The sequence below is a fragment of the Erinaceus europaeus genome, chromosome 5 (genome assembly GCF_950295315.1).
Source record: "Erinaceus europaeus chromosome 5, mEriEur2.1, whole genome shotgun sequence".
Taxonomy (NCBI): Eukaryota; Metazoa; Chordata; class Mammalia; order Eulipotyphla; family Erinaceidae; genus Erinaceus; species Erinaceus europaeus.
The window spans coordinates 952,501-966,678 of NC_080166.1; the positions used below are offsets into that span (position 1 = coordinate 952,501).

At 47.0% G+C, this 14,178-nt stretch overlaps 1 protein-coding gene across 1 annotated transcript in view; it reads left to right on the forward strand.

Moving 5' to 3' along the window:
* The window catches only part of WDR70 (WD repeat domain 70), a 136,925-nt gene that overhangs the window by 80,303 nt on the left and 42,444 nt on the right, over positions 1 to 14,178 (forward strand). Inside the window, exon 9 of the mRNA XM_060190966.1 lies at positions 1,493 to 1,667. Within this exon, the coding sequence (XP_060046949.1) occupies positions 1,493 to 1,667 (175 nt within the window). The remainder of the gene's footprint in view (positions 1 to 1,492; positions 1,668 to 14,178) is intronic.

The following is a 14,178-nucleotide window of genomic DNA, read 5'->3' on the forward strand; positions in this document are numbered from 1 at the left end:
TAGAGAGACCCAACTAGGCGCTCCTTCTATTTTTAAAACTTTTTTTTTTTTTAAATGTAACACCATTTTAATTTTATAAAGCCAGATCTCACCCCAAGTTTCAAAATACGTGTTCTTCAACATCAAGTGTTTTGACAGAGACCTGGTGGCCTGGCACTGTAGCACCCTTTTTAAGGCAGAGAGTCAGAGGCTCGGCCACAGAGGAAGAAGTGGTCCTCAGAGCGACACACGCTTGCGTCTCGCACGTCTACGCACCCTGCCAATGCACCACTGAAATAAACGGGTTTATGAGCTCTCGGATCTTCTTTATGGCTTGCAGAGGAAGCACAGAATGAACTGCTGTGTTCCAAGTCCTGGCCTAGATGCGTTTACGTCTCTAATCTCACTTAATCCCCATAATTCCTCATTGTTGGTATTACAAGCCTTCTTTTACGGATGAAGAACTTTACACAAGCCAGATAATGGTAATGATAGTCTATGCTTGTGGGGCCTCTCATGTCATAATTCTCAAGTATCACCTTCCTTCTGAAGATGTCTGATTACAGAAAAAGAGAAACAGCCATCATTTTATCTCCACCCTTGCATAGCTGGGGGCAAAAAGAAAGGACACACTATCTTTCTCAACTGTCTGCATATTAGTTATGGATGCATCAGGGGCCAGGCAGTGGCACACCTGGTTAAGTGCTCACATCGCGGTGCACAAGGACCCAGGTTCAAGCCCCTGGTCCCCACCCGCAGGGGGGAAGCATCACGAGTGGTGAAGCAGGGCTGCAGGGGTCTCTCTCCTTCTCAATCGCTACCTCTCTTCTCAGTTTCTCTCCCTGTAGAGTAAATGAAATTTAAAATAATCATGGCAGCATCGCTAAATGGAGATAAGACAGTTCAGACCACACTGGTGTCCTGGCAGTCAAAACGAAGCGGTGCTGAGTCTGGACTGTCGTGCGCCATCGGTACTGCTGACAGTGAAGAACCGCGGCCTTTTACCACATCGTTCAAGCAGATGTCAGACACGGGTTCTTTTTATGACCTTAGGTTACACAAAGATTTCTTTTCAAACATCTTTCTAAGTTTTATGAGTGATTTTCCCATGCTAACAGAGTTGTAAGGCCCCAGGAGCCCTTCCACACACATTTTGTGGGCTTGAGTGATCACACCCACCACCAGAATTGTGTGTGTGTGTGTGTGTGTGTGTGTGTGTGTGTGTGTGTGTGTGTCCCACCCCAGCTCCGCCAGCCCCACGAGTTGTTTGGGCGCCATGGCGTTGGCGGGTCAGAACCGCTAAGTCCGTTAGACTGCAAGTACAGTTCACCACTTACTGCTTGACTTCACAGCAGTGCCACTTTATTCAGTGTGCAACCTCATTTGCAGCACTGGTATCGGAGAATATCTTTTTTTTTACAGTGTACGTTGTATATTACTTAAGAATAACTATTTAATTTTGTTTAAAAAACAGCCATTATTAGGGGTTTTAAGGACTTTTTTTCTTTTTAAGGACTGTGAGAACATGGGATGTTGAAAATCCAAAGAAGCAAAGAAGTGTGTTTAAGCCGCGGACAGCGCAGGGTAAAAAAGTGATTCCTACCACGTGCACATATAGCCGAGAGGGGAACCTTCTAGCCGCGGCCTGTCAGGATGGAAGCATACAGATCTGGGACCGGAACATGACCGTAAGTCAGTGGCATTTGGTGCCACCTTGGTTTGAATAAGAAAACCGTCGTATAGTGGGTGGGGAGAATACAGGTCCATGAAGGATGATGAATGACATAGTGGGGGTTGTATTGTTAAAGGGGAATCTGGGGAATGTGATGCATGTACAAACTATTGTATTGACTGTTGAATGTAAAACATTAATTCCCCAATAAAGAAATAAATTATTTAAAAAAAAAAAAAGAAAGAAAACCATCGTATAAAGTCACAGGCCGTGTCCAGATATTACGCTGTGAGGCTCATGTCCCCGGGCTTACCCCTGGACTCCCAGTGATGGTTGATAAAACACTGGAACTTTTGCAGTAAACAGCATTTTCTTTCTCTTTCTTTAATGCATAAGATAAATAGGATCTTTTAGTATAAAATACAGACAACACAGCTCATTTCCCTGTCTGCTGTTTGTGCCTGAGTGTAGACCTGACAACAGTATACACCAGCACCCTGCAAATTTCAGAAGCCAGATCTCCCTCCTTCTGCACCCCACGATGATGCTGGGTTTGTGCTCCCAGAGGGGTGAAGAATAGGGAAATTTCCAGTGGAGGGGAGGGGGACAGGGAACTCTGGTGCTGGGAACTGTGTGGAACTGTCCCCCTGTGATCCAGTGATCTTGTGGATCATCTTGAAATAAAAAAAAAAAGCCTTCTAAAACCCCGAGACCAGCAGGGTCACCCACCAGCTGCTTTATGAGTTGCCGTGATCTAGACGGCACAGCACTCATCTAGGTAGGCTTCAGGCACTTACTTACTTATTTGTCTTTTTCAATCTTAGGTCATTATTAAATAAATACAATTTGGAATTAGAAGGATCATATGAATTTATGTTATTCCCCTCCCTCCCCAGATGATAGACTTTTATATCAATAGAAATAAAGACTGGCTTCCTGTCGACTAATTCTCTGAATTCTCAGGGAGCTCAGAGCTTCAATGTTGGGTGTCAGGACTCGATACTGACCGTGGCTGTGAACCATAGATCAGTTTTGCTGTTTGGGAAGATCCTATTAAATCAGTGATCAATAAGAAGAAAAAAGATTGACTGGTTGATTTATTTTTGTGAGAAAGGGAAGGGGAGTCAGAATACTGCTCAGCCCTAGTGTGTGGCTGGAGACTGGTGAGCTTTGGTGTGTTCTTTTGTTATATTTTTATTTTATTTTTATTAGTGATTTACAAAATTACAAAATAACAGGGGCACAATCCCACACCACTCCCACACCAGAGCTCTGTGTCCCCATTTCCTCCATTGGAAACTGCAGTGATTCTCCCAAGGTCGCAAGTATGAATTGACTGTGACTGTCTATCTACCTATATGTATTTTTGCACGTTTATTCTATGGTCCTGCCTTCTCTTTCTTTTTAAGTCACAGCTACACTTATTACTACTTCTGAATATCTTTCCTTTTTTTTTTCCTTTTCCCCTCTGGATCCTGACAGAATTGGATTTCAGAGCCCTCTGGTCATTTTCCCCTAATGTTTCTCTGGGAGGATGGACCAAAATTATTCAAGGGGAGCAGAAGGTGGGAGTTCTGGCTTCTGTCATTGCTTCTCCGCTGGACATGGGTGTTGGCAGGTGGACCCACACCCCGAGCCTGTGTCTGTCTGTCCCTAGTGGGGCAGGGCTCTGGGGAGGGGAGGCACCAGGACACACGGGTGAGGGCGTCTGCCCAGGGAGGTCAGGGTGGCGTCATGGCAGCATCTACAGCTTGGTGGCTGACAGCCCGTCAGTTATGAGGCAGGAGAAAATGTTTAAGGCATAGGAATGAGAGAATAGGAATCAAGCAGGTGAGACTAAGTATCTCAGGGTGGAAAGAAACTAGCAAGTCTATTATAGGTGTGCCCCTAGGGCCCGTGACTAGTTATATTTCTTGGTTGTAAGGGAGGGTCTACCTTGCACACGTCTGCAGGTTGGCCACCAGTAAGCTTTAAGAAAGTCTTGTATATAGAGATGATAAAAAACTTTTGATAAAAACTATCTTAAATTGTCAATTTTAAAATGAAAAAATAGACTAATTTCATAAGTAGTTGTCTTTATTTTAATAAAAGATCTTAATGTTATCATTCAATAAAAGTTTACCAAGAACCGACTGAATGACAGACATTATTCTGGGCAAAACTGCTGCCGCCATGAAGTTCACATTCTGATTCTTCTTTAGACTCACAGACACAGTGGTCTGCCCAATAAAACTGCTGCCCGTCAGACATTTGTGTTTGAAAGAGACCCCAGGAAATAGAGTTGTCTTTCTAGCAAGATGAGCTGTGTTAAAGGAGGTAAACAGCAGCGATAGGAGAAAGGAGCCCCTCTTGACGAGGCTGGAAACATCTCTGGCATTTTCTGTTTCTCAGTCTTTTTATTTCTGTTTTTGTCTCTACTATAAACCCCATAAAGCTTCATAACAGACACAGATTTTTAAAATCCTCTGAATCGTAAACTGAATTCTAACATACAGTAAATTTCTAGTAACCGACTCTCATCATCCCTGGATGCTGTTGATTCACAGAGAAATTCTGAACATTAAGTTCCTTATGTAGCTTTGGAGTGTTGTGCTTAGCATTGTGTACAGATAAGGGTGCGTTTTCCTTTAAATCCATGATTTTATTTGAATACAGCTTTTTAACAATTGAATCTTGAAATGATGATTGTCTCTTACTTTTGGTTTTGTCCAAGAGAAAGCGGTTTGATCACATTCTCCTACCAGATTACTGATGGCGGTGTACTACGCTTCACCTCTAGATGACGCACTGAGCCGTCAGAGAGGCGTCTTCTGTGTGGGACAGCACCACAGCGACAGCAGTCTCCCCAGAACCCCCATATGTTTTTGCTCACCCCGTTTAGATGTCTACTCCGTTACAAAAATGGTTTACAGGCAGATCTTCCTAGATTTAAAAATAAAACAGCACAGTGTCATCAGGCTACTGGATCTTGTCAATGCCAAAGAATCCATTTAAGTTATGGCCATTTAAACTTAGCAAAATGTTTGGGCTTTGTGGCATTTCTACCATCTTGCCTCAGCACCTCAGGAGTAAAGTAGAGCATCAAGAGAGTGCAGAATAAGAGCCTCCCCGGTGCATGTGGACTCTGCAGTTTCTTTTCACCCAAGGAGACAGACACATTCACAAGCATTTCTAGCGGCTTTGGTTTAGGTGGCAGCGACTGAAGTCACACCTGTGCATGGGCTGCAGAGACCCACCACTCCCGGCTTAGCTGCTCACACCCCAGCTGCCTTCGGTGCTTCCTTAGCCTCTGCTCCACTCTGGCTCTTTCTTGTGAGAGGAGGGTCCAGGAGTCTCCTTGTCCGCAGTCACTGAGGCCTCTTTGTCTCTAGTCTCCACTCTGGCTCACCTGGCAGGCTGACCCCTCTCCGGGCAAAGAAGCAAAGTTTGTGTCGTTTCTGTTTGAGCCATGTCCTCTATCGGACAGTTCTGCTCTTGATAATGTGTACTTCCTGGCTTTTGAACATTCTGTAGGAGAGAATGAGACCTCCCTCCAGTGTCTCTCCCTTGCTAATGGCCCTTCTGTTGCCATGGATACATGGGGTCTCGGTCTCTGGAAACATCTAGATAGTGTGTTTACAGTGTAGACTCTGGAGCCAGACTTCCGAAAGTCAAATACAAAACCTACCTACTCCCCACAGTACATCCACAGGGTGACTTCTCATCCCAGTTAGCTCCTCATACAAATGGAGAAAAGAGTAGACCAAACAGGAAGCAAGTAGAAAAGTCCCGCTGTCTAAGTGGAACGTGAACAACTTTACTTCCTATAACACTTCTCACCACCACTGCTGCTACCACACTGCCACTGCTGCTGCTGCAGGGAGGCAATTTCTGCAGTCAGATTTGCCAGGTCTGGCAAAAGAAAGCTTAAGGGAGTCGGGCGTAGCGCAGCGGGTTAAGCGCACACAGCGTGAAGAGCAAGGACCGGCGTAAGGATCCCGGTTTGAGCCCCTCAGCTCCCCACCTGCAGGGGAGTCGCTTCACAGGCGGTGAAGCAGGTCTGCAGGTGTCTGTCTTTCTCTCCCCCTCTCTGTCTTCCCCTCCTCTCTCCATTTCTCTCTGTCCTATCCAACAACGACGACATCAACAATAATAACTACAACGACAATAAAAAAACAAGGGCAACAAAAGGGTAAATAAATAAACAAATAAGAAAGAAAGGGAAAAAAAAAACTCCAAAACAAAAAAGAAGAAAGCTTAAAACTGCTTTGGTCAAACAGGCCTGATACAGCTCATAACATCAACAGACTAGGAGTATGAGGATCTGAATGAAAGAATGCGAAGTTACTGATTTGGGAAGTGATTTCCTTTTTTTTTTTTTTTTTCTTCAAAGGACAGATAAAAATTAAGAGGGGAAGAGGAAATAGAAAGGGAGAGAGAGGGCGTTGGGCAGTAGTGTAGCGGGCTAAATGCACATGGCGCAAAGCGCAAGGACCAGAGACTAGGTCAGGATAGAGCACACGGACCAGAGAACGGGCTGCCCAGCTGCCAGCTCCAACATTACTCTGTGTATAAAAGCCCAACTAGTGGCTCTAGCAAGTGAACGTTTAACATTGACTATTCTGTTTATAATGGTTGAAACAGTAATGTTTGGCCTCGTCAGCTTACAGAATAAATCACAGCTGTCCTGAGGCTGAGGAACATGGCTTGGAAGTCTCTCTTAGAGAGGATCCCTTATATAGGCTTTCTAGAGACTACGCCATCCTGCAGTCTGACCGTGTCGGAAGGTTACAGTGTGGCTGTGGAGGGCTGCAGTGGGCTAAAGCTGCCAGGGGCCTTTCTTCTCTCTTCTAAAGGGGCAGGGAATATTCAAGCCATGTTGCCGATTAGATGAACAGAAAATAGAAGTGCTTCAAGACTGGATGAGTAACACAGACTTCAAAGCAGGCTTTCAAGCACTTCCAATGTCCATCCTCAAAATCACTATGAAAGAAGACCAGGGACCATGGAGAGGAATGAGCAAAGACTCTGTTTTTTAAATTATTGTTATTTATCTTTATTTATTGAGTAGAGACAGCCAGAAATGGAGAGGGAAGGGGAAGATGGCAAGGGAAAGAGAAAGAGAGAGACGCCTACAACCCTGCTTCCCCATTCACAAAGCTTTCCCTCTGAGGTGGGGACCTGTTCTCATGAAGTAGCTGTTCAGACCTGAAATTGTTGCGGCTGCATGTGTTGCCAAGATGAATCAAGATGAGTAGCGCTCGTCTGCCTGCGGTTTCTCCACGCACAAAGCCGCGCCCGGACCCGCTGCTTCTCCCCCGCCTCGCAGGAGAGTATGTTCTATGATTCGTCATTACTGTTGCTGCCACCAGGGTTATCTTGCTAATCCAGCTTTCCTGGTGGCTCTTTTTCTCTCTTTTACTTGATATGACAGAGAAATCGAGGGGACGAGGACACCTGCAGACACACTTCACTGCTTGTGAAGCTTTCCCTTTGCAGGTGATGCGTGAGGGGCTGAACCCGCATCCCTGTGCAGGGTAATGTTTGTGTCCGACTGGATGCACACTGCCTGTCCCCACTTTACACTGTAAGAAGCATCTTAAGGCTTCAAGGATCAGTGCGCTTTTATGGTGCACTGGTCGAGTAAGTCGAGTTTACAGTCCTTGTAACGTAAAGGGTGAAGGTGCGTATCACGGAGATCAGCCGGGATTCAGTCTAGGCTGTGCAGATATTTGCACGACAGTTTCTCCAGTAAGAAGACAGAGGGAGTTTCCCCCTGTCTTAGTTTCCACCCCGAGTCTTGTTAGGAGGGGAGAGGGCGGCGGGGAGAGAGGGAAGAGGCGAGAGGAGAGGGGGGAGAGAGAGAGAGAGAGAGGTTAGTTTATACTTGGAGTACTGCTCAGCAGGGAGTAAGTTTTCTTAACTGTTATATTTAATCTCACATCAGCAGATGTTTCTGTTTGTTTATGGGACTGATTTCTCAAGCCAAGTCCAAGGTCTTGAACCCCATTTGTGTCCATGGTACCTTTTGCTTGTTGGACTTTGCTGTCCTGTGGAAGCAAGTTCACACTATTCCTGGAGTTTGAGAACAGGTTCTGTGGTTCACATGTGACTGGGTCAGTTCTGTTCCGGACTGTTACTGGGTTCTACACAGGTTTGGCTATCAACCGATCTGCTTACAGGGGAAAGTGCTGACTCAGCCAGGTCAGAGGGAGATGTCTTTATGGTCTAAAGACAAGAGTAAAATATTGGCCTCCATTAATGATCACTCATATTTCTATCATTTAATGTGCATAGCCCTTAGAAGAAAAATACATCTGACTTAACTAAATGAATCCTTTATAAGCCAGATGAGTAAAACTAAGCTATTTATGGGTTGCCTAAGGGCTGATTAAGTCAGAGCATTTTGGAAGGAACAGAGAAGCCATAGAAACAGTCCCCACAAGAGCAGTAGCTTAGAAAATGACCAGCCGTGACTTTGTCACGTGCCTCTGGATTCTCTCCCCAGTTGCCTACTGGAATAAGTTGTCCTTGAAGGGATTGTCATACTACTTGGTGGAAAACAACTTAGAAAAATTTGCCCTGGAACTTCACACTTTATGACCATGTAACAGAGATTCAGAGAGACACTTGTAGCATGACTGACCTCCCCCCCCCCCCCCCCACTGGCTATGGACATCATCACCTACCCTGAGGACGCAGCAGATTCTGCTGCAAGTTTGGTTGCTGTCAGTGAGCGTGCTTTACGGAGAGCCGGGGGCTCCCTCGGGCTGCTTGTGGACCGGGCAGCCCCTGACCAATTATGCTGTCTCTGGGCTGGCCCTGCTCTTGGCTGGGCCCAGAGTGTCCGCTCTCCAAACCCGGATTATGAATCCGGTGCAGAAAGTAGCTTTACTTCCTTTGTTCCTTTGCTTCTTAAGCTTTTTGGGTGGGTTTGTTGCTCACGGCTCGGCCAGTGGCTCTGCTGCCTCTGCGTCCGTGCGTGGCCACTGACATCTGCTTCGGCTCATATGTCCTTGAGGGCGGCGACTTTTGGCTTGGGTCCTCCAACCCCCGTTGATGACGATGGCCGGTCTGCCCCTTTGATCTGAAATGCGTTCTTGACTCCTGGGTGCGCACAAGCGCTTAGTAACTCTGCAGCTATTATTCCTCAGTCCTTGTCTCCGCCCCGAGGGCTGCGGTGCATTAAAACAGGGAGGGCCACTGTTTGTTCCACTTCCTGTCGGAAGCATGCTTGAGCAGGGCCCGCACGTTTTTTTGTTCCCAGAGCCCCGCTCAGCTCTGGCCGATGGTGGCGTTGGGCACAGAAGCTGGGACTCTGGAGCCTCACCATTATGCTGCCCACCCTGTCGGGCACTTTCCGTGTGTATTTCATCGAGTGCTCCGCGTAACTCACTGCACAGCAGCACTGTCTTCCCGTCTTGAAGAAGAGAAAACATGGTCTGGGAGGCGCAGTGGATAAGGTGCTGGACTCTCAAGCATGAGGTCCTGAGTTCAGTCCCCGGCATCACATGTGCCAGAGTGATGTCTGTTTTTTTCTCTCTCTGCCTATCCCTCTCATAAACAAACAAACGAACGAACAAAATATTTAAAAGAAATAAAGTAGAGAAAGCTAAGGCATAAGAAGCTCAGTAACTTGCCTATTGTGTACGGCTGGAATCACTGAACCTAGGAACCCAGACTTGTCTGCCCACAAAGGCCGGCCTGCCTCCCTCCCTTCCTTCCTTTCTGACTTAATAATGACTGACAAGATTGCAAGATAACGGGGTTACAATCCCACCCAGCTCCCACCCCCAGAGTCCCTGTCCCAGCCCCTCCACTGGAAGCTTCCCTGTTCTTTATCCCTCTGGGAGCAGGGACCCAAATTCTCTATGGGGAGCAAAAGGTGGGAGTTCTGGCTTCTGTCATTGCTTCTCCGCTGGACATGGGTGTTGGCAGGTGGACCCACACCCCCAGCCTGTCTCTCTGTCTGTCCCTAGTAGGGCAGGGCTCTGGGGAGGGGAGGCTCCAGGACACACTGGTGAGCTTGTCGAAAGGCAGTGCTTTCCACTGTTATGTCATGATTGTCTTTGAGTCCCCACAGGCACTCATGTCTACTCTTGATCTTGTTTAAAGTCTGGCCTGTGTTTTCGTTTTTCTTATAGAATACTTAGAATGAGTGATCATGATTGCAATATCACACCTCTGAAAAACCAGGGCTTATCACTGATCTGTCTCCACTTACTACAGAAGAGACATAAAAACACCTTAAAGAGCTGTCCTAGCTACCTGGCATTGAAGTTCTAGTCTTGCTTAAGGTGTTAGATGTGAGCTGCCAGAGCTGGTACTTGGCGTCTTCACGGGGATCTTCCTGTCTTGGTGCCTTCGCTTTTCTGACGTGGAGTTCACTGGTCTCTGAGGAACAGACTGCCTTGTGTGGCTTTTTCGTCGAGAGAACGATTGAGTTAAAAATAATCACAATAACGATTCTAAAGAACACACTGACATTTAGATCCAAGGACTTTCTGCTCCAGGCTATCCCGTCCTGAAAGGGGCCACACTCGGCTGCAGCTGAGAGCAGAGACTTGCCCTCCGTCACCGCTCCACCTTTTGATCTGCACGCAGCACTTAGCACTTGACTTCAGGGCATTTGAAATTGTCCTTCCAAGTTTGGAGAGACTTCATGAAATGAACAATCACCACTCACTTAAAGTCAACAGTTAAGTAAGTTTGCACTTTTCTGTCCTGTCCCCTTAAAGAATCAGAACCTTTCTTCAGTCACTGACAAGCTAGAAATAGATGGTGGTTTATAAATACAGAGATGGAGGCTCACTTGAACAAGGACGAGCCTTCACGCTTTCTGCAGGTTTTCCCTTCATGAGCCAGAGGACAGCAGAGTCAACGTGTGCAGTACAGTGCAGTGCAGTGCAGTGCTGGGCTGTGCTGGGCTGGGCTGGGCTGTGCTGGGCTGTGCTGGGCTGTGTTGGGCTGGGCTGGGCTGGGCTGTGCTGGGCTGGGCTGGTGAGTGGCCCACTGCTTTCCCGCCTCTGTTCATGGCAGCAGAACTGCTGTGGGTCTTTGAACTGCTTCTCCTCAATTCTGCCTCCACCACAAGCCAGGGAAGACCGTGACCTTCACCCTCTCTAGTTCTCTGACTCACAGCACACTCCTCTCCCGTCTCCAATCATTCTCCCATGCTGCCTAGTTCCAGGGAGAAGAAACAGCAGCCTCACTACTTGGCTCTAGACAGTGAGAGCTGGAGCACTTTCACAAACTCCCCCCTCTTCTCTGTATCACAACAGCCAAAGTTCTTGAGATGTCAGCTATCTTCAAAAGGCAGATTTTTATGGTCCGAGAAAGTGGGTGGGTGGACGCGGGGTTTAGGATCAAGCCTTCGTGGCTCTCAGTCTGTCTAAAGGGAGTGAGTCTGCAGGGGTTTTTGAAGTGTGACTGCTTGTCCGTGACGCCTGCTCACTTGTTAAACACCTTTTACTCATTTGGGCTTCTCGTGGTTACGTACAGCTCACAGGTGTTGATTGGAACTAACTGGGGACGATTCCTTTCAGACTTTCGTGGGGAGAGAACCACGGTCACGACTCCTTTTAACGTTGCTCTTTTTCCTCCAAATGCTCCCTAGAATTTTTCTTTGCTTCTTCCATTTCTTCATTGTCAAATTGCAGGAAACAGGGATTAATTGTATTCTTTAAGTTTAGAAATGAGAATCATATGCTGCCTTGTTATATTGTTTGTGTTTGAACCGTAGCCCTTCATCGTTGTTGTTAAAATGGGAGCAGGAGGCAGCTGACAGTGGCCATATGTGTATGTAGCAATCCCATGTCCATAAACAGAAGGGGTCCCACGGGAGATGTCCTGAAAGTGTCCAGAGGGGACACACACCAGGAGCCCTGACAACTCTGGGCAAGAAGAACGAGGCTGTAGAGTCGCCCTGGGAGGCACGGGGCCCAGGAAGTGCAGTGAGCTGGGATTTCATTGCTGACTCACAGAGGACCCACCACAGAAAGACTTAGTCCTGCTTAGCAAAAGGACATAAAGAAAGTGCGGACGGCATTTGCAAAGAGGCTATAAATAGGGACAAAGAGGACTTGTCCTGTAGGTGGCGCTTGTGATGTCTACGCCTTACTGCCGGTCGCTCATGATCTTACTGACTGCATGGAGAAAGTGACCCCGAGGCTCCAGCAGGTCAGCCAGGGTGACTTGGCGTTCGTCCGATTACCAAAGCCATCGTTTTGCAAGACTCTTTTTCTGGGCACTGCTCATCTCTGACTTAGGGTGGTGTTTGGCATTGAATCTAGGACCTCAGAATCTCGGGCATGGAAGCCCTTTCGCATGGGCAGAATGCTAGCGCCCAGCCCTGAATCCGTCAGCTTTGTAAGGTTATGACCTTGGTAAAAGTGTCGAGTACTGTGCCTATTGAGTAATGGCTGTCCTCCCTCCCTCCCTCCCTCCCTCCCTTCCTTTTTCTTATTTCCTCTTTTTTTTTTTTTTTTTTTTTTAGTATTTTCTTTCTTTCTTTATTGGATAGAGAGAGAAGTTAAGAGAGGGAGTGGGAGATAGAGAAAGAAAGGAAAGACACCTGTAGCACTGTTTCACTGCTCATGAAGCTTCTCACTGGCAGATGGGAGCAGGACACTGGACCCAGGTCCTGGCGCCCTGTAGCAAGTGGGCTCAGCCAGGCGCCAGAAGATCCAGGCTATTTTAAACTTCCTATGGAAGTTCTACCGAATTAAGGGTCAGATCATACGCAAGTCGTTGTTCTTAAGGAAATAAACATTTTACTTTCAAAAAATTGTCAGGCCTTATTCTTCATGACTTCCTTGGGCTTTTGGAGATTTCTTTTTCCTTTTAGAGTTTTCTAACACTTGAAACTTTAGCCAAATTAAAAGCTAAAACAAATGATTGACTTCTCAGTATTTCCTATAGGAAGGCCAGTCTTTCTTTCATATAGTTTTATTACTAAGTGGTTTAGAAGATGTGGTGACTGGGGGCTGGGCGGTAGCGCAGCAGGTTAAGCACAGGTGGCACAAAGTGCAAGGACTGGCATAAGGATCCCAGTTCGAGCCCCTGGGAGTTGCTTTACAGGCGGTGAAGCAGGTCTGCAGGTGTCTCTCTTTCTCTCCCCCTCTCTGTCTTCCACTCCTCTCTCCATTTCTCTCTGTCCTATCCAACAACAATAATAAGAACAATGATAAACAACAAGGTCAACAAAAGGGGAAAAGTGGCCTCCAGGAGCAGTGGGTTCGTAGTGCAGGCACCGAGCCCCAGCGATGACCCTGGAGGCAAAAATTAAGAAAGAAGATGATGTAGTGAGCCAAGTGGGTTTTGCGGCCGAGATTTGTGCTGTGTGAGCATGGTGCTACTATATGGAGAGTGACCAGAGGCATTCAGCAGAAGGCTACCTACTTGAGGGGAGACAGCAGAATGGTTCTGCTAAGAGACTCGCCCGCCTGCAGCCCACAGTCTCAGGTTCAATCCCCTGCGCCATCAGAAACCAGATCTGAGCAGGGCTCTGGTAAGGAAAACAAAAACTACGTACTTGAATCTTGTAAAATTTCTCATGAGGGTGGGGGAGACAGCATAACAGTTGTGCAAAAGCCTTTCGTGAATCCCCCAGGACCACCTTAAACCAGAGCTGAATAGTGCTCTGGTAGAAAGTAAATACATAAATACGAATTTTGCATGAGCTCTGACTCCAGACGTGATCCTTTGTCTTCTAGTCAGCTTGTAATTCATAAAAGGAGCAACAGGTCTGCTTTTAGAAAGTCATCCCCCCCCAACCCCAGTGAGAGCATTTGCTGCCTCCAGCCTTACATTAACCTACTTCCCACGGCAAAATGAATCGAGGAACTGCTGGTCAGTGAAATAAACTGAATGTTTTTAGCAGGTTCCGTGTTGTGTCTGTGGCAGCCTTGGGATCCTCCGGACACTTTTCCTGGTGATGCTGTCCTCCATCCCCCACCCATGACACGCGGCGTGTGCCGCCAAGTGTCCGTATCTTTTTCACGGAAAGCCACGTTTTCAGCTCAAGTATGTTACGGGAGAGACTAGATATCACTGGCAGATCGCAGTGCATGTCAAAGGAAGACTGCAGAACAAAACCAAAGCAAACAGCTGTTTCCTGGGGAGCTAGTTCTGCAGCAGTCTCTCTGTCTCCTCGTGCCAAGGTCATCAAAACAACAACAGGCCTCCGCAGATAGGAAGGAAGGTCGGCTGACCAGTTCTTCTTCTAGCGTTTGCCCTTCTTCCGTAGCCAGTCAACAGCGTCAGGTTGAGCCTGATGTAAAGTTTCGAGACCTCCTTTGAATCTGGAGAGTTCTGTGGCGATGAACCGAGTAAATGCTGCTCTCCAGTATTTCTGTTCACTCGTGGGCTAGGTGTTGCTCTCTCCTGTCGTGTGGGGGTGTCTGCGAGTTCTGCTTTTCAGGCATGTTCTATTTCCACCGTTTCCATCTAGATTTATGAAACCGTTCAACTGCAAAGTGTGATGCTGTAACTTAGACACTGACTGTGCTTAGTTTCAAGACTGACTTGAATTAGTTAGTAAATTAAAA